Source organism: Pimephales promelas, chromosome 2 (genome assembly GCF_988280905.1).
Source record: "Pimephales promelas chromosome 2, fPimPro1.hap1.1, whole genome shotgun sequence".
Taxonomy (NCBI): Eukaryota; Metazoa; Chordata; class Actinopteri; order Cypriniformes; family Leuciscidae; genus Pimephales; species Pimephales promelas.
In genome coordinates this window covers 2,718,957-2,739,045 of record NC_142770.1, presented here as the reverse complement: position 1 = coordinate 2,739,045, position 20,089 = coordinate 2,718,957, and the positions used below count along the sequence as shown (strand labels likewise).

The window sequence follows — 20,089 nt, the reverse complement described above, 5'->3', positions numbered from 1 at the left end:
ACCTGTGATGAGCCACCTGAACCAATTTTGGAGACATCATCTAGCGACATAGAGATCCCGCGATTCCTGGTCAAATTTGAAAAACCAGATGGAAAAACATTGTTAGACTCAGAGGAGATGAAGAAAGGTATAAAGGTAGAAGATGATGGGAAGCCATACTGGAGAGATTTGATGTTCCTCTCCTCCAGACTGCGGGGTCCTGCCATGATGAGGTTTTCTGGCTGAGTGTTGCTTCTCGATGGTTCCTTTCTCCGGTTGGCCTCTTCTTTGGCAAGAGGAGGTTGAGCAGGGTCGCTGTAGCCATTTCTTCCAGGCCCGGAAGTAGGGATATCCAAGGGTAAGGTGGAGGGCCGAACAAGTTCGGGTGGGACATCTTTGGCATCCCTTTTGCTCTTTTCCCCTTTCCAAGCCACAAAGGTGTACTGATCCAACTCTTTGCTGTCAGACCGCTCCTTCAACTTGCCTTCAGCTTTTCCTGGACTCTCTAGAGTTTTGCTCTTGGAAGGAGCGTCGTCTTTCCAGGCCGAAGCCGCCCGTTCACTTTCTCTCTGGCTATGCTCAAGGCCACGTTGTCTCCTCAGCTCCCGTTTTTCCTGACTTCTGGATACTGGCAGTTTGGAAAGCTGAGGAGCTCTGTTTTGGATCTGTCCAGTCGGGGTTTCGGGAGACATGGGTTTACCTTGTGTCCTTTCATCTCTGGGAAGTGCGGGCAATTCTGTCTCAGTTTGCTTCGGTTGCTCCTTGACCTCTATAGGAGGACCAGCCTCCACTTGAAGGATCTTCTCAGAATCATTTAGCTTTTTTGGGACAGAAACATCACCAACATGGGCCTTGCCCTTCCCTTCAATCTCAACGTCCACAGGATCCGTATTGGGCCCCAGGACTAGTGTCTTCTCATCACCAGGCTCCTTTCCTGATGTTGGAACTGTTGGTTGTGGTAGTGACGTCTTCTCCTGCCGCTCAGCCTCCAAAGCAAGCCGAGCTTCTCTTTCCTCATTCTGTCTTCTAGCAGCTTCCTCTTCCTCTTTAGCTTTCCTGGCAGCCTCTTCTTCCTCTTTGAGTCGCCTGGCCGCCTCCTCAACTTCTTTAGCTCGCCTAAGAGCCTCTTCCGCTTCCTTGGCTCGTCGAGCTGCTTCCTCCTCCTCCTCTTTTCTCCTCCGAGCTTCCTCTTCCTCTCGCTTCCTTTTCTCTTCCTTTAGGAAGTAGTACCTAACCAGATCACATCCAAAACTTACTGAATCATGTTCAATAATCAAAAAAATCTGTATTAAGGTGATTTCATGTCGTCTATACCGTTTGCGAGCAGATTGCCCCCTTGCGAGTGCCTGTATCTTTGTGATGGAGGCTCGTGTTTTTCGATATTCGGCTCTTTGTTTGGAACCCCGCCATGCTGTCTGGATCAGAACCACGGCTTGGTAGAACTTCTCTTTGCGGAGCCTACGCCACGAGCGCTGTAGAAAAGGCCAATCAAATATTAGGCATGACTAGATTGCCCAACCGCAAGTCTACTACCGAAACAAGTTCTTGATATACCTGGATCACGATGGCCGCCTCTCTCATTCTAATAAAGTCCATCCTCTCAATTTTGCCTCTAAACCAGCGCTGCAAGAAAATTATTTTGTGCATGACATCCTTGTGCAGGATGTCCTGAAGCTTTTGCCTTTCAAGCTCTTTGAGATACACCTGTAGAAGCAACATAACTGTTAGGAGTCAACAACTAGAGACATTGTCACTTAAAACACTTTAGGGCACCCAGATTTGTTTTTACTTTGGTTCTTCCAATCTGGTAGGTAGTGTGGTCAAAACCAAGCTTGTGCAGTAGAGATGATATTTCCTCCAGGGACGTAGCGTTCTTTGGCAGCAATACACGAAATTGTTCAGTAAACTCCTGCAATGCAGAAAAGGAGCTTTGCTTATTCAGTCAAGCCATGTTACACACTTGCGTCCACACTACTACGTTTTCGTTTAAAAACGGAGAATTAAAACGAATACGAACTCAGTCCACACCAGCGCTTTAAATGCACACATTAAAACGACTGAAAACGCGGATCACGTGACCATTCACCAACACTGGGCGTGCGTGTGGCAGTGTAAACGGTGGCTGACGAATCATGTCATGACTGATGGCACCCAATCATAGAGCCGAGCGCGAGTCTCTACTAGAGCCAGACCGATATATCGGCCGATATTAGGCATTTTCCAAAATATCGGTATCGGCAGTTATAATGGCCGATAAATGAATATTTAAAAATAAAATAAAAACGGACGAAACACGCTTCAATCATCTCTCCTTGGCCTGTTATATTGAAAATGTATGTTTTACAATTTGCAGTATGATGTTATCTATTGCTAAATCATGGCTCATCATAGACTAGCTAATGCCACTATCGTCAGTGGAAGACCGCTAACGTTAACATTAATGAGCTTGGAAACCACAATGAACTTTTTCTGCCTAAATAAAGTAATTATTACTGTATTTATAAGTAGCATATCTCTAGTTACAGTCCCTGCATTGTAAAATGTAAGTTATACTTGCGAGGAGTGAACATTTAGACATAGAGAAAAAGTATCAAACGCATCTTGTGCAGAAAAGTTAGCTTTTCTTTTACACGTGTGTGAAATCCAACAATATGTAATAAAAAAAAAAATATCGGCCGATATATTGGAATATCGGATTTTAAAACCCAAAAATCCTTTATCGGTCGGGCTCTAGTCTCTACGTCATCGTTTCTAAACTCCTACGTTTTGTCCCGTCTCCACTAAAACGCCCTACGGAGATTCAAAACGCAAAACGTAGCTGCAGCGTTTCTAAACTTCTCCGTTTTAGGTCTTCGTTTTTTCCGTTTTAGTCTGGACGGGAGGTGCAAACATAGCAAAAGGTCTCCGTTTTTAAACGAAAACGCAGTAGTGTGGACGCGGCCTTAGTTTAATTCCTAGGGATGTTCTTTCTAATCTATGCGTTACCTGAAAGGTGTATTTGGCTCCATAACCTGACCGTCGGATGCGCACTGTTTCCAACATGCCTGTGTACCGCAGTTGCTGCACAATGAGCGCCTCATCAAAACACATTTCCCTCTGCATGTGAAATATAAAATAACAGATCTCATTTAAAAGATTTTCTCAAGACTGATGTGCATAGATGAACAGTTCAAAATTCAGACCAGGAATCTGCATTGTCACATTGACTTTAATAATATTTGCACCTTTTCAGCATTGGAGCGGAGGCATCGAATGAAGAATGGTTCAGCCTTCCCCAACGTTTCCAAAAGTTTACTAAGAGATGTCTACAAGATGGAGAGATTTCACAATATTGAGTGGAAGACCAGAAGAGAACCACACAAGAACCCTTCAGCCCATTACATTCAATAGAGATTAATGTTCTTAGCATTTCATTTGAAATGTAAGTGCTAGAGTTTTAAGCTGCTCCAAAACATTGTGAGACTTCTGTTATTCCTTTCGGTCTACTGCTCTACACAAGCAGCTGTTTTTATTGTGCCACATCAATAACACGTAGCACAAAATGTTTATTAGCATCTTGCTAAGCACACATCCATTTTCTCTGCGTGAGAAAATGGACGTGTGGTGTGAGAGCGTTTGAAAAGTGTCAATTGCGAGAGTTTCACACCGAATGCGTGAGAGTTAGCAGCCCTAGTTTATGCTCGAGCACAGTTTGGACCTCCACTAGGTTTTGGAGCAGAGCATTTGTTTTTAGGCTGAACCACCAAACTTGGCTCGAACAGCCAGGCTAATCTAATAGTTTTTTACTTGAAACTGGGCGCTGATGCTGGGAGGACGTTTCTTCTTGTGCAGATGAAGCAAAGACTTGGTGGTGCGGTCATGGAGGCCCACGATGAACTTCAGCGAACGAGAGTCCAACAGGCTCTGCCCAAACACACAAAAACAAAGTGAGTTTCTCTCGCACAGAGACTTTCTTTTGCCACATGAGTGCCATGGGAACATGACGGCATGGAAAGTCTCATTCCAGACAGAGTCTTCAAAACATTTACCCTGCACAGCACATGTAACGGAAAGTCATAAACAATCAAACGGTGATGGAAATGAGAATATACCAGCTGTGCTGCAAATGCTCACAGGTTAAAGGTGCAATACGTGGTTTTTTGAATGGCCACACACACAAATCGCCAAAAGCATTATCAAAAGAGCCGTCTATGCATGTTTTTCTGCTAGCATACCGATGTTTATGTTACATTGACGTTACTCTAAGTCTGGTTGAAGTTATCGAAGCAGCAGAAATCAATTGCAAGCACCTTAACTTTTGAACAAAAACAGACTCTGTTATTTTAAAGGGGTCATGAACTGGCTTTTTAAATTGTATTATATTGTTGTCTGAGGTCAACTTATGACGTTCGCTTGGTTTTTGCATTCAAAAACTTCAAAATGAATAAATAATAGGCTGTTTTGAGCCTAGCTCAAAAACGCTCGGTTTTTCTGGGCGTCTCGCACTGAAGACTTGGAAGGTTGGATAACAGTTTTGCATATTATAATGAGTTTCGACTCACTCGTCAATGTACGCGGGGGAAATTGTTTGGAAAACGTCCAATGATGTAAAATGGCGACGGGAATGATTCGCCCATACATGTTCGACCCAGAGTCCGTTTGTTGCACCATTCCTGTCAGATCCAATATAGACGGCACAGCACCGTTCTTTACTCTTAATCGGTCTGCAAATCCATTCTTGTTTACAAAACAATCCTCAGTGAAATGAAGCGAACCGATGGACGATGTTTTACCCTCATCAGCTGGAACGCCATTAAAAATAATTTGGTAGGCATCTATGTTATTTAGCTATGCGTGTAATGCGCGAATCGGTGGGCGGGGCTAAACCGGCCGTGTTAAAGTAGGCGTTCGTTTTTCTTGTGCGGGGGTGGTGTTTTATCCTCTTTGTCATCATAGTTCCCCACTTTGAAAAACGAGTCGTTTGCCGAGTCTGGTGTCAATAAAAGCTTTTATTGGACTAACAAGGACGTTTTCAGTTCTGAAACTTACAGGATATTCTTATAATATGATGACCGCTTAGATGTCAAAAGCTCAAGGAAAATTTGATTCCTCAGTTCATCAACCCTTTAAATATGCACAGTTTGATCAATTCAGAAAGCGATGTGTACCTTGGGAATGAGTTGCTTGGTCTTGGTGTTCTTGCTTTTCCTGTAAGGAGGAAGAGGAAGGTTGATGGTTTGTTGACATAAGAAGTGAATGGATACTAAGTGTTAGTAGAGTGAGTCATGCATTTGCTTGCGAGACATGAGTAACACACTTGAGAAGTTCGACGAAGAAGACGCAATGGTGTGGAATATGCCGGGTCTACATATTTGAGCAATCAGTTGTCTAACATCCCCATTGAAATGAAAGGATTCACAGTGTTCTTGGATGTTAAATCTAACATGTAGACGAAGAAGAAGATGCAATGGTGTGGATCCACATCCCAGCACTTGAGTTTGTCGATTTGAAACCAGTTTCGATTGAAATCCATGGATTTAGGGTGTTCTCAAAGGTTCAATCTAGCATGTAGATGGCATTGCAGCAAAGATGGATTCAATGGAGATGGGAACGTCATGGTTGGGAGGAATGATGTCTCTTGATTAGGGATGGGAATCGAGAACCAGTTCTAAGTTTTACAATCCATCAATATTGTATGCCCTCGACGTTAACGAGTCCTCTTATCGATGCTCCCATTGTACGTAGGCTACAGACCGTGAACTCACAACTGTCCCTGTTGTATTTTTTCACAACTGTCCCAAGGGAATTTTTGTACCGCCAAAGCCTTACTTGATCTGTGATTAAAACTGTCTCTCTCTGTAGTGATGAACCTAAAATAGGTGCTAAAATAGGCCTCCGTTGCCTTATTATCTTCTCTGAAAAGCGTTCCGCACATTCATCTGACATAAACCACACTTCAAATAAACGATCCAGTGATGAAATGTTTTCTTTGATGACACACATCATGTGGGATGTCCCAACCACCGGGATAATCACACGTCCGATGATGACACGTTTAATTTGCGAACTTACGACTCATTTGAACCGATTCGTTTGAATGAATGGTTAAAACAACTGAACTGATCTTCCAACACTGAACTCACGGGACTTATAATCGGTGAATAACTAATCGTAACACTTTTCAATAAGGTTCCATTTATTACATAAATAACATAAAAAGTACAGTTTGCTTAGTCAAGTCGTGTAAGGTTTCAAGGGTTAGTTCACCCAAAAATGAAAATTAAGTCAAATTACTCACCCCCATGCTGTACCAACCCCGTAAGACCTTCGTTCATCTTCGGAACACAAATAAAGATACTTTTGATTGAATCTGAGAGCTGGATCACTCTTCCATAGGCTTCCTAAGGGACTGACTCTTGACGGCCCATAAAGTCATTAAAGAAAAGGTTTAAATATTCCATGTGCCTACAGCGGCTCAATTATAAGTTTATCAAGTGACGAGACTACTTTTTGTGCGAAAAAACATAAATAACGACTTTATTCCACTATTCCATTACTTCCTTATGGGCGCATGCTACTTCTTGTTACCGGCTGCTCACCGCTTAGGAGTTTTACCGCCACCTACCGTATAAAATGATGATCCATATATAAGGTGCTCCGGATTATAAGGAACACTGTCGTTTTTTGAGAAGATTAAAGGCTTTTAAGTGCACCTTATAGTGCGGAAAATACGCAAATTGAAAAGCGTATGTACAGCGCGCATCTTCCTCTGCTTATAAACAGAACGTTTTGCGCTTCCAGCTATATCAGCACATCATCTTATACGGTAGGGGGCGGTAAAACTCCTAAGCGGTGAGCAGCCGGTAACAAGAAGTAGTTGAAGAAGAACGTCCTCGTCTCAGTTCTCGCGCATGCGCCCATAAGGAAGTAATGGAATAGTTGAATAAAGTCGTTATTTATGTTTTTTTCGCACAAAAAGTAGTCTCGTCGCTTGATAAACTTATAATTGAGTACATGGAATATTTAAACCTTTTCTTTAATGCCTTTATGGGCCGTCAAGAGCCAGTCCCTTAGGAAGCCTATGAAAGAGTGATCCAGCTCTCAAATTCAATCAAAAATATCTTTATTTGTGTTCCGAAGATGAACGAAGGTCTTACGGGGTTGGTACAGCATGGGGGTGAGTAATTAATGACTTAATTTTCATTTTTGGGTGAACTAACCCTTTAAAACAAATAAAACCACTTGTTTTCCCCCCTGACTACTTTTTCCCACACAGTGCTATCGGGAATCGATAAGAAAATGGTTAAAGAATCGGATCGATAAGCAGAATCGTTAGTGGCATTGATATCGATAAAATCTTATCAATTCCCATCCCTACTCTTGATACACCTAATCTACAGGAAAGGGATTCCTCCTTTAGGGTGGACGACAGCTAGGATGCAAGTCTAGGAGTCGATGTCTGTGGTCTTTCCACACCTCATAAAACATTACAGACTTAATGGGTGGGTCTCGAGAACCAATAAGCTCATGCAGCATGTTAGCATGTGGATAGACTTCCGAGCTAGCGTTAATGACGATCACACTCAACATTCCTCTTACATACACAGCTAGGGAGCTCTCTAAAGAAAATAAATACTTGTTAGATGGGTATTAATAGAGCGGGGTTAAAGGGTGGTTTGAGTTACGCAGTAACTCACAAGGTTAGCTGACAAGTAATGCTGCAGATTTGGGAAAGTTTGGGAGCAGGGGCTGTTTTTTTGCTTTAATGCCAAGGCATGAGGGGTCGGCAAGGTGGACCCATCCATTCCATGCCAGAGAGGAGTCAGGGGTCAAACTCACTGGAGGACGTGACGCGGGAACCGTAGGCGACCCCAGGACTGAAGCAGCTTGCGTGGATCTTCCCCATCCAACTGCAAGTCCTTAATGGAGTTGATGATTTGGGCATGCATGTCCCTGATTCAGCCCCGTGGAAAAGTGGGAGGAGACAGAGGGAGTAGGTAAGATTGGCGGGGAAGGGTAAGTACAGGAACCCAACACCGAAGTTGTTAACAGACTTGAGGGGACGCAAACGCCCTCCACCACACACACCCAAACACAAAAAAGGAATGTAATGTGGACAAAACGCAGGCAAGTGTGTTAAAGGACAACTCCGGCGCAAAATGAACCTTTGGTCTAATTGCACATTGTTACCTATTCAACCGTTATCTGAGATTTTTTTTCATGATTGCCGAATCTAAATAGTTTTATCTATAAAAACAGTTTAGCCTATAATGCTAGTATAACGCTAGTCTATAGGGCATAGAGTAATGACAAGTAAAAATCGCTTGTTATTACCACTAACAAGGCTCAAAATAGCCCCACATTAACACGGTAGCACAATAAGGGTCCCTACATGCAAAACGAAGCATTGAGAACTTTGTCAGTGTCCATACCGTTTAATAAGAAGATATTTTATACACACAGTCAACGTCACGAATACAGGAAGAAGCCATCTTTAAAATATAGTCTCTACCAGTCGATCTACGAACGCTGATCCAAGTGCGCTGAACTGTGCAGAATCTTATATGGTCCATTGTTTCCGGAAGAAACACAAACACGAACCATTTTCTTCTCTTTAATATGTACATGTTGCCTACAGTTCGCGCTCACATTATCACTTTATTCACATCTCACCAGCGCACTTGGATCGGCGTTCGTAGATCGACTGGTAGAGACTATTTTTCAAAGATGGCTTCTTCCTGTATTCGCAAAGTTGACTGTGTGTATAAAATATCTGCTTATTAAACTGTATGGACACTGACAAAGTTCTCAATGCTTCGGTTTGAATGTAGGGACCCTTATTGTGCTGTCGTGTTACTGTGGGGCTATTTTGAGCCTTGTTAGTGGTAATAAAAAGCGATTTTTATTTGTCATTACTCTATGCCCTATATACTAGCATTCTAGGCTAAACTGTTTTTATAGATAAAACTATTTACATTCGGCAATCATGAAAAAAAAATCTCAGATAACGGTTGACTAGGTAACAATGTGTAATTAGACCAAAGGTTCATTTTGCGCCAGAGTTGTCCTTTAAAGTTGACCTCTAATTTGGTGAACTATCCCTTGAAGCTTCAGTGGTGAATCCATGCTGTTGTTACTCTGGGGTGTTAAATGGGGGTCGGCACCCCATTCATGCACTGGTTCACTTACCACACGGGTCAGAACAACAGGAGGTCAAACAGGTAGGATTGGCACTGGGGGCTGGGGACGCACTTCCACAAACCAGGATGCGAACCCGCTTCTATAAAGGACATTTTATGGTTTCCTTCCCACTTACAGGTAATAAACCTCACTAGGTCCCAACAGGGATTTATGAGAGCATCGCTTTGAACAAACCACGTTAAAAACAAACTCTGGCTCACATTAAGAAAGAACAGCTTGCGTAGTTAGTTTCGACATTCTGCGAATGTGGTATTTGAGTTTGCTCACAATACCGGAAACCCAGCCTTCCCGAGCCGCCAAACTCTCCGTCTGACCTCAATGTTCTGCTTAAGTCCACTTACTTTTTACTCTCATAACTAGAAAAGATGTCCTCAAAAGCCTCTAGAGGACGCTCCTCTGAATGATCAAAGGAGAAATCAAGCATAGGAGCATGGCTGTAGAGAATAAACACCACACACACAGTCACTCGAGGCCCGACGCCACCAGCAGGTGCCGATCTATGACCAGCTTTATTGCCCATACGGGTTAAACTTTAGTGGAACTGATCACAGGTCAGTAAACCCTTGATAAACACCAGAGGAAAGATCAGGGACATTGCAGGGATATACTATACAAAATAACATGTTATATTTCACCCAAAAATTGGGTGAAATTTTATGAAAAGTAAGCATATCCCACCCAACTTTCATTGGTGTAAAGTGGGTAAAATAACGTTAAATTGTCTGTAATTTATGGTGATTTGCATGAGTGGTATTTCAATATATACAATTTTCATTTAGTCGATTGTGTTCGTTTTGTGAAATGAAAAGATGTATTATTTCTTCATGCAAAATATCACTTCCTTTTTTTATTTGGTTTTTGAGATGAAATATGACCTAGTCAGGTTTTTGTGAAACATATACCGAGTTATATTGTGTAGTTGCATTAACACTCAAAACCGAAAAATAGGACGAAGCGTATGAGATTACTGTGAGAATCGGCCTGCAATGTGCCGTGTAGACCGTGGTCACATGATCACCTGCCACACAAAGGCAACGAAAGGACAGGAAGAGATCAAGTTCCTCACAATACTTCCCCTCTCTCTCTCTCTCTCTCTCTCTCTCTCTCTCTCTCACACACACACACACCAGCCTGAGTCCAAAGCTTACCGATACATCCTCTCGATGGGCACGTTGGATCTCTGCAGCTCTCCTAGAGGAACTCTGGAGTTTGGTCTGACCACACCTGTACACACACACACACACACACGTTGTTGGCGGCGTTATTTCAACATGCGACGAGACACCCCGCCCAAAATGTCACCTTATTCACTTATTTTTATTATCCCTTCCTAGTTTAATCATGCTGAAATCCTTCTAAATATGAGCGTTTGCGTCAGCGGGCAGCTTTCTCACGTGCATGTTTATAAATAACCTTCTTAGACCCTGAGAATCCAAAGTTTTGGGCTAATCTGAAACTAATCCATAATGCTTCGTGGGTTACCCGCAGTTTTGGCTGCCCAGCGGCGTCCGGCCTCGTTGAAGGCGGCCAGTGCGCGGACGCTGGCACGGAGGATCCCCCACCGGAACATGGCCACCGGATCCATCCCGATCAGCTGCCGGACGTACGCTCGGTCACTGCTCCGCAACAGGGCCACGATATCCGGACGCATGTGATCCGTGTTCTTCTCACGGAAATCCTGTCGCAGCCGATACACACGACGAACGATATTAAATGGTTAAAATATGTGTAAAACATTTTGTAAACATCAATTTTATTTTGTTGGCAGAAAAAATGATAATAAATTACACTATTAAATTTTAATATGAGGAAATATTAATAAGAAAAAATACAATAAACATTTGTATTATTACTTTAACAGTTAATAATCGTGGCATGCGTCAATAAGGGCATTTTGTAAACATTAAAAAAATTTTCTTATTATTTGGCCTGATCAAAATATAACATTAAATACAAAGATAAACAAAATACAGCTTTAACAAATATTAATTTTACTGTGTCGTTAAACACATTTACAAAATAAACATCAACAAAAATGAAAAATAAATTATATATATATATATGAATAAATACAATATAAATTGTTAAAATCATAATAATAAGTATTTTATTGTATTTATTCATATCACTTTTTAACATATTAATTATTTTTATACAATTAGAATAATTTATATTTATTATATCGTTTATGTTAATCTTAGTATATTCATATGTATTACTATATAGTCAAAATAAATTACTATATTTAAATATTATAATATTTATAATATTTAGTTATAAAATTATAACTTGTTAAACATGTAAACAATTCATAAATACAAACATACACAAATAACAGCTTTAATAAATATTAATTTTACCGTGTCATTAAACACATTCACAAAATAAACATCAACAAAATGAAAAATTAATAAATAATATTATATATATATATATATATATATATATATATATATGTGTGTGTGTGTGTGTGTGTGTGTGTGTGTGTGTGTGTGAATAAATACATTATTAATTGTTAGTCATAATAATAAGTATTTTATTGGATTTATTCATTTCACTCTTCAACATTTTATACATTTAGAATAATTTATACGTAATATATTTATTATACTGTTTGTTAATACTTAGTATATTAATATTTAATTCTTATATAGTAAAAATAAATTACTATATTTAAATATAGTAAAATTAATTATAACTTGTTAAAACCTTGTAAACAATTCTTTTTGTGTATTTTAATATTTATTATATTCATTTACCAAAGTAATGAAAATATTTTTATATTACATGTTTTGTATAATGTTTACAAAATGCCTTTAATAAGACACAGTAACATTTATAATTGTTAAAGGCATTTTTCACATTGATTTTCATTTTAAATTCCTCCATATCTGCATGATATAGTCTAGCACTCGTTACCTTAATCTGGTATTTGACCTTCCCAGCAAAATGGAGGATGACGAAAGCCGGTTCCATCACCGGAGTCGCCACAAAGTACAGATTCTGCTGGTGCTGCTGTTTGAACTTGGCCAGCAAGGTTTTATCAGTGGCGTGAGGAAAGCTACAAAGAAAAGGTGTTATAAATACATTTGTGCAATGATGAGCGATGAAGCAGTGCGAGATGACCGCTCTTACTTGCTCTCCTCGTCCAGTAAATAGAGGAGTCCCGTGGGCTTCTTGCTGATGAGGTGGATGCAGCCCACATTATCGGTGTAGTCGATGTTGTGCCAGGTGATGCCCTCGGACTGATACTCCTCCTGCCGGGGGGGCAAACACACTTCACACTCACGTCGCCACTGGAAAGAGAGGTTGTGAAACCCGCACTGACCTGTTCAAGTTTAAAGATGTGCTGGTTGAAGTAATACTGAAGCTGCTCGTTGGCGTAGTTGATGCAGAATTGTTCAAAGCTGTTGGTCTCGAAGTCTTCGAAGCCGAAGATATCGAGCACACCGATAGACAGGCACTGAAATATAACGCAGAACCAACATGAGACCTTGAACGTTTACATGCAACCAAACAATCCGTTAGTAGTGGGATTGGCGGCTCAATCCGACTGAAAGGCCTTCATTGAAATTTTGATCGGATTGAATGGGGGGTTTATTCTGTTCTAGAACGATCCAGAGAACATGTAAACACTTGATCGGATTGAAAACTGAAACTGAAAGAACTTCGCATGTGCAATGGCATAGAAATAGCAAAATGATGATGTAGAAATAGCATAATGACGTAGAAATAGCAAAATGATGATGTAGAAATAGCATAATGATGTAGAAATAGCGTAATGACGTAGAAATAGCATGAAGGCGTAGAAATAGCATGAAGGCGTAGAAATAGCATAATGACGTAGAAATAGCATAATGACGTAGAAATGACGTAGAAATAGCATAATGATTTAGAAATAGCATGATGGAGTAGAAATAGCATAGTGGCGTAGAAATGAAGTAGAAATAGCATGAAGGCGTAGAAATAGCATGAAGGCGTAGAAATAGCATGATGGAGTAGAAATAGCATAATGACGTAGAAATAGCATAATGACGTAGAAATGACGTAGAAATAGCATAATGATTTAGAAATAGCATGATGGAGTAGAAATAGCATAATGGCGTAGAAATGACGTAAAAATAGCATAATGACGTAGAAATAGCATGATGACGTAGAAATAGCATAGTGGCGTAGAAATAGCATAATGGCGTAGAAATGACGTAGAAATAGTATGAAGGCGTAGAAATAGTGTAATGACGTAGAAATAGCATGATGGAGTAGAAATAGCATAATGATGTAGAAATAGCATGATGGAGTAGAAATAGCATAATGACGTAGAAATGACGTAGAAATAGCATGATGGAGTAGAAATAGCATAATGACGTAGAAATGACGTAGAAATAGCATAATGATGTAGAAATAGCATGAAGGCGTAGAAATAGTGTAATGACATAGAAATAGCATAATGATGTAGAAATAGCATGATGGAGTAGAAATAGCATAATGACGTAGAAATGACGTAGAAATAGCATAATGACGTAGAAATAGCATGAAGGCGTAGAAATAGTGTAATGACATAGAAATAACATAATGATGTAGAAATAGCATGATGGAGTAGAAATAGCATAATGGCGTAGAAATGACGTAGAAATAGCATAACGACATAGAAATAGCATGAAGGCGTAGAAATAGCATAATGACGTAGAAATGACGTAGAAATAGCATAATGACGTAGAAATAGCATAGTTGCGGAGAAATGATGTAGAAATAGCATAGTGACGTAGAAATAGCATGATGGCGTAGAAATAGTGTAATGACGTAGAAATAGCATGATGGCGTAGAAATAGCGTAATGACATAGAAATAGCATAATGATGTAGAAATAGCATAATGGAGTAGAAATAGCATAATGATGTAGAAATAGCATGAAGGCGTAGAAATAGTGTAATGACGTAGAAATAGCATGATGGAGTAGAAATAGCATAATGACGTAGAAATAGCATGATGGAGTAGAAATAGCATAATGACGTAGAAATGACGTAGAAATAGCATAATGACGTAGAAATAGCATAATGACGTAGAAATGACGTAGAAATAGCATAATGACGTAGAAATGACGTAGAAATAGCATAATGACGTAGAAATGACGTAGAAATAGCATAATGACGTAGAAATGACGTAGAAATAGCATAATGACGTAGAAATAGCATAGTTGCGGAGAAATGATGTAGAAATAGCATAGTGACGTAGAAATAGCATGATGGCGTAGAAATAGTGTAATGACGTACAAATAGCATGATGGCGTAGAAATAGCGTAACGACGTAGAAATAGCATAGTGGCGTAGAAATGATGTAGAAATAGCATAATGACGTAGAAATAGCATGATGGCGTAGAAAGTGTAATGAGGTATAAATAGCATGATGGCATAGAAATGACGTAGAAATAGGATGATGGCGTAGAAATAGCGTAATGACATAGAAATAGCATAATGGAGTAGAAATAGCATAATGGAGTAGAAATAGCATGATAGCATGATGGCGTAGAAATAGCGTAATGACGTAGAAATAGCATGATGGCGCATGATAACGTAGAAATAGCATAATGCAATAGCGTAATGATGTAAAAATGGCGTAATGACGTAGAAATAGCATAATGATGTAGAAATAGCATAACGGCATATAATTAGCGTAATGTCATGCTGAACTAGCTGCTCTTCCTGTTGAATAAAGTGCCATTAAATGAGTGTCCCGTTATCCAATAAGTGGAGCGGGACGTCCCACCAGTCCTCAAACTCATCCACAGACGACTGGTTTTGGGCATTTCTACTGTGTGATGAATACAAACACAACGGTTCATGAGCTCATCGTCTCCAAATTATGACCAGAAATGGATCAATATTAAGTCTGCAGTTTAAAACAAATAAAGAACCAGTGTAGGAGAATGGTTATTATGCGCAAACATCGGGAAAATCGTGCAAGTAAAAAAAATCCTGATTTATAGCTTGCGACACAAACGCACACTTCAACCCGATCACGTCATGTAAACACTGCGTTCGGATGAATAGAGTTCAGGGTTCAGCCGCTGTTCATCTCACCGAAACAGACTCCTCCATGTCCTTCTTGTTGAGCAGCGCGTGATTGATCCGCAGGACGATCCAGTCGAACAGAGCGCTGTACAGGGACTTGGCCATGGAGTCCCGCGCCGTGATCGCCTGCAGGAACGACACTCGTGAGCCGGTGAACGTCTGCAGACGCATGTGTGTAAGCGGGTGTGTCTCGTACCTCGCTGTGGCTGTAGGGCAGAATCAGCTTATCGTTTACCGTCACCGTTTTCCTCTTGGTCAGAGCCTCCACCAGCAGCTCCTCCTTCACCTGCACACACACACACACACACACACACACGAGAACGCGTGAGGAACGACACACTACTGAGAGCATGAAACACACGTGTGACCAGCTAACCACAGGAATGAAGGGAAAAACTTTTCTGTAAAAAATATATTTAATAATAATAATATAAAATATTTATGATATTATATATATATATATATATATATATATATATATATATATATATATATAAAATACAGAAAAAATTATTTTTATTTTATAAAAAAGGGAATATATTAGTATATATTACTATACCAATAATGCTATTGTAATGTAAAAAAAAAATATATGTAATAATAATTATTGTTCCAATAATAATAAAAAATAATTATACTTATTCAAACTATTTTATTTATTTTAATTAAATATACAAATTTAAATCAATTAAGAAATATATTAATACAGTAATTATACTATTGTACTGTATAATAATAATAATAATAAAATGATAATACAATAAAATAAAATAATAATAGAATATATTTATAAAATATATAATTTTTTACAACAATAATATAATTTAACATTGTATTGTTTACATTACAAAAAATAAATAAAGGAATTTATTACTATATTTTACTTTTGCAATAATATTATTTGTACAATACTACTATTGTACAAAAAATATGTAATTAATAATAATAATAATTATTATTATTATATAAAATAATAATAATAATTCATATTTGTTGTTAATATTTAATTGTATTATTTGAATGATAAACATTAAAAGTGATTGAGAAAGATTAATATCACAATAATATTGTACTGTAAAAAAAAAATTCCCTTTGGTCATACTTCGGGTAAAAAAAAATCTGCATAAAGAAAAGGAGAAAAAAATAAGTAAAGAAAGAAAGAAAGAAGGATTGCATCCCTGATGTAAAGTGTGGAGCGCCCCCTCACCTTGAGCAGGTCTGAGAGTGTGGAAAGCACCTCCGGCGGCCCGACGTCCAGCCCCTCCTCTCGACCCGACGACTTCTGACTGTACGTCACGTTACCCAGGTACAAGATGGCCGACAGCACCGAGAATATCCTGCAACAACCAAAGCGCTCAGATACCAGTCTACAAAGACAATCGTTTTTTAGTTGCTCTGTTTTACCACTGTTTTTGGCTTAATTTCTATGTATTTGTTTTACTATAGTTGTACAGCACTTTGGTCTTTTTAAATGTGCTCAAGAAATAATAAGCCGACTTAAACATGAACCATTGACCGGAGACTCACTGTCTTTTGGTGGCGGGCAGGAACCCCACCATCTCCATGGCCTGCTGGAGACGCTCGAAGTCGTGCCGGAGGTCATCCGCATCTTCCATCGCGAAGTTTTGCTGCAAGCGAAGAGCAGAAGACCGTTGCAGTTCTCGGCTCAGTGGATGTTGTGTATATGAATAGGACTTTCAATGAGCGTCACCTGTTTGAGGTAGAAGTATTCTTCAGGCTGCAGGAGCTTGAACTCTCGCCGCTCGTCCTCCGACGCGCCCACCAGCAGATAGTAGAACACATGATAGTTCCTGCGCCAAGAGGGAATAACAGCCAATGAGCAGCAGCCAATGAACAGCAGCCAATGAACAACCAGCCAATGAACAGCAGCCAATGAACAGCAGCCAATGAACAGCAGCCAATGAACACCAGCCAATGAACAGCAGCCAATGAACACCAGCCAATGAACACCAGCCAATGAACAACCAGCCAATGAACACCAGCCAATGAACACCAGCCAATGAACACCAGCCAATGAACATTAGCCAATGAACACCAGCCAATGAACACCAGCCAATGAACAACCAGCCAATGAACACCAGCCAATGAACAGCAGCCAATGAACATTAGCCAATGAACACCAGCCAATGAGCACCAGCCAATGAACAGCAGCCAATGAACACCAGCCAATGAACATTAGCCAATGAGCACCAGCCAATGAACAATCAGCCAATGAACAACCAGCCAATGATCAACAGCCAGTATATGAAACATATAAGTTATTAACATATAAGACATTAAAGACCGTTATAACTTCTAATCTTGTTTTTAGACCAAATAATGGTCCTATTTATTTAAATAGATTTAAATGAGTACTGTTAAATATAATGTAATGTTATATATATATATATATATATATATATATATATAAAACTGTACATTATATTTAACAGTACTCATTTAAATCTATTTAAAATTATTTACAATATTTGTTAGATGCGTTTAATCACGATTAATCTATTTAACAGTTCTTATTTACTGTACTCAGTACTCATGCGATTAATCGCCTCCAACATAAATAGTTGAAATAATATTATATATTATATATATATATACAGTATTTTTTATAATATTTATGTAAGATGTCATTAATTGCAATTCATCTATTTAAAAGTACTCAAATAAATATTTATTTATATTTTAAATTTGAAAGAGGCGATATCTTGTTTTAACTAATTTATCTTAACAATTTGAATAAGTCAATTCATTCATAAACCATAGTACTACTTATGTTGATGTAAATACATTGAGTACTTTAATTTACATTTATTTATATATAAAATTTGAGATTTGGAGAATTTAAGAATTTGAATTTTTTTAGACCGAGTCAATTAATTAAAACATGGTAATATTAAATTATGCTGATTTTGTTTTTTCCAAATATGAATGTATTTATGTACATACATTAATTTTGATGTATGGTGATATTGTTGTTTTTTTTTTACATTTACATCATCAAAATCAAATTAATTCATAAAAGACGGTCATATTTAAATAAATTGTGCATAAAATACAGTTTGTAGCCCAAAACATAATATATTTATGTAATTTAATTCATAGATGTATACATACATTAAATCTGAGGGTGACATCTTGTTTTTGGACCATTATTTTCACTTAAACTATTGAATTATGAATCAGTTCACGACGGGGAATCCCAACGCCACAAGCAAGCTAGCTAGAAAGATATTTTACAATATTTTGGAAACATCTTCAGTCACTCTACTGAAAAATGTTGCCAGGTTTGTAGCGTCCCTATTTTTAGCGCTAACAGTGCAGGGTCTGTTTTTCGAGTTCTGCAACCTGATTATCTTCCACGGCGATCAGATAATAATGAGGTTAGCGCTGCAGAAATGAGTGTGAGATCGACTCGTCTGTGGGAACCATCTGTCTCTCGACCCAAGCCAACTACAAACGTCTTGAAAGCTTTTACCTCTCGTTCTTCTCTCGGGAGACCAAGCGGGATTTCTCCAGCAGATATTTCTCCACCACAGCCCTGAAAGACACAAGCGTCACATGACAGCAGCTCGGCCTTCAAAAGCACACAGATGTCAATCAAAGCGGCGAACACAGTGAACACACACTTCGATTAAATGCTCTAAGACTCCTAGATATGTGATGAACCCCAATACTACAAACTTTGATTCGAAACAAAAGACTGTGTGCTAGTGTCTAGTGTCCACTTAATGAGCGTCATCCGATGAAGTGCACTCCGCCGGAGAACAATAGTGCCACTGAGAGCATCCGGACGGCTTTATTGACGTCTCTCAGGCTTTCTTTAGAGGAGCTGGACTAGCGTAACACCATTAGGGGCTGTAACTCATGCGTCACTACTGTAGAACGAAATCATCCTCAAACCATACTGTCGTAAATTGGTCGTTCAACCACATTGGTTAATGATGTCATCATGTAACGAACCCGTTTGAGATCGAATTAATGCTATGGAAAATATGATATTTTCCACTTGCATATATATGTCATATGTTTGTATTGTCTTATGTATTTTCTGCACAGCACTTTTGTTCCAGTTGTGGTGTTGAAAGTGCTCTATGAATAAAGTTGAGTTGGTATTTACCAGTGTGTTTTGTTGTTGTAATGTGGGTTTCGATGCTTTCGGATACTTTAGGCCAATCACTTACACACTTATATTTCTAATAATTTATAATAGAAACAGCTGAGGAATAAAACATGTGTAACAGTACACTGTTAGACCTTACCAGGTTTTTTACAGTAAAATTTACTGTAAAATGCACTAAAACTAATAAAATGAGTTTTAGTGCATTTTCACAGTAAATTTTACTGTAAAAAACCTGGTAAGGTCTAACAGTGTATAACGGATCCGTGCATACACTCTTAAAGTGACAGCGGCCTAATATTTCATGTTTTTATTAAATTTATTTTGTATTTGTTTATTATTTAAATAATACATTTATCCTTTAAAAATAAATTTATTAATACATTATAATTTATTATTATTCATTCATTGATTCATTTAGGGCTGTGAAACGATTAATCGCGTCCAAAATAAAAGTTTGTGTTTACATAATACATGTGTGTGTGTGTAGCGTGTATAATTATTTTGTATATATAAATACACACATATGCATGTATATATTTCAGAAAAAAATGTGTTTAATAAATATATATAGTATATATATATGCAAATATGTCTTAAATCTATACATGCATGTGTGTGTATTTATATATACAAAATAATTATACACACTACACACAGATATATTTTGTAAACACAAACTTTTATTTTGGATGCGATTAATCGGTTCACATCCCTGGATTCATTTA

The 20,089-nt window shown here is 38.6% G+C and overlaps 1 protein-coding gene across 19 annotated transcripts in view; it reads right to left on the bottom strand.

Annotated features, from left to right (window-relative positions):
• Window positions 1-20,089, bottom strand: part of myo9bl (myosin IXb-like) — a 70,725-nt gene that overhangs the window by 21,605 nt on the left and 29,031 nt on the right. For 15 of the 19 annotated variants that reach the window (XM_089120493.1, XM_089120507.1, XM_089120497.1 and 12 more), the window contains exons 4-25: window positions 18,720-18,782; window positions 16,938-17,037; window positions 16,754-16,854; window positions 16,434-16,563; window positions 15,423-15,512; window positions 15,236-15,352; window positions 12,488-12,622; window positions 12,295-12,416; window positions 12,079-12,220; window positions 10,642-10,837; window positions 10,308-10,383; window positions 9,501-9,593; window positions 7,798-7,911; window positions 5,127-5,166; window positions 3,766-3,882; window positions 3,204-3,284; window positions 2,965-3,075; window positions 1,769-1,888; window positions 1,534-1,683; window positions 1,294-1,451; window positions 160-1,209; window positions 3-66 (exon numbers count right to left, since the gene is read on the bottom strand). In XM_089120493.1, coding sequence (XP_088976619.1) covers window positions 3-66; window positions 160-1,209; window positions 1,294-1,451; window positions 1,534-1,683; window positions 1,769-1,888; window positions 2,965-3,075; window positions 3,204-3,284; window positions 3,766-3,882; window positions 5,127-5,166; window positions 7,798-7,911; window positions 9,501-9,593; window positions 10,308-10,383; window positions 10,642-10,837; window positions 12,079-12,220; window positions 12,295-12,416; window positions 12,488-12,622; window positions 15,236-15,352; window positions 15,423-15,512; window positions 16,434-16,563; window positions 16,754-16,854; window positions 16,938-17,037; window positions 18,720-18,782 — 3,370 coding nt within the window. The remainder of the gene's footprint in view (window positions 1-2; window positions 67-159; window positions 1,210-1,293; window positions 1,452-1,533; window positions 1,684-1,768; window positions 1,889-2,964; window positions 3,076-3,203; window positions 3,285-3,765; window positions 3,883-5,126; window positions 5,167-7,797; window positions 7,912-9,500; window positions 9,594-10,307; window positions 10,384-10,641; window positions 10,838-12,078; window positions 12,221-12,294; window positions 12,417-12,487; window positions 12,623-15,235; window positions 15,353-15,422; window positions 15,513-16,433; window positions 16,564-16,753; window positions 16,855-16,937; window positions 17,038-18,719; window positions 18,783-20,089) is intronic. The other 4 variants (XM_039682341.2, XM_039682347.2, XM_039682342.2 and 1 more) reach the window with 3 other exon arrangements.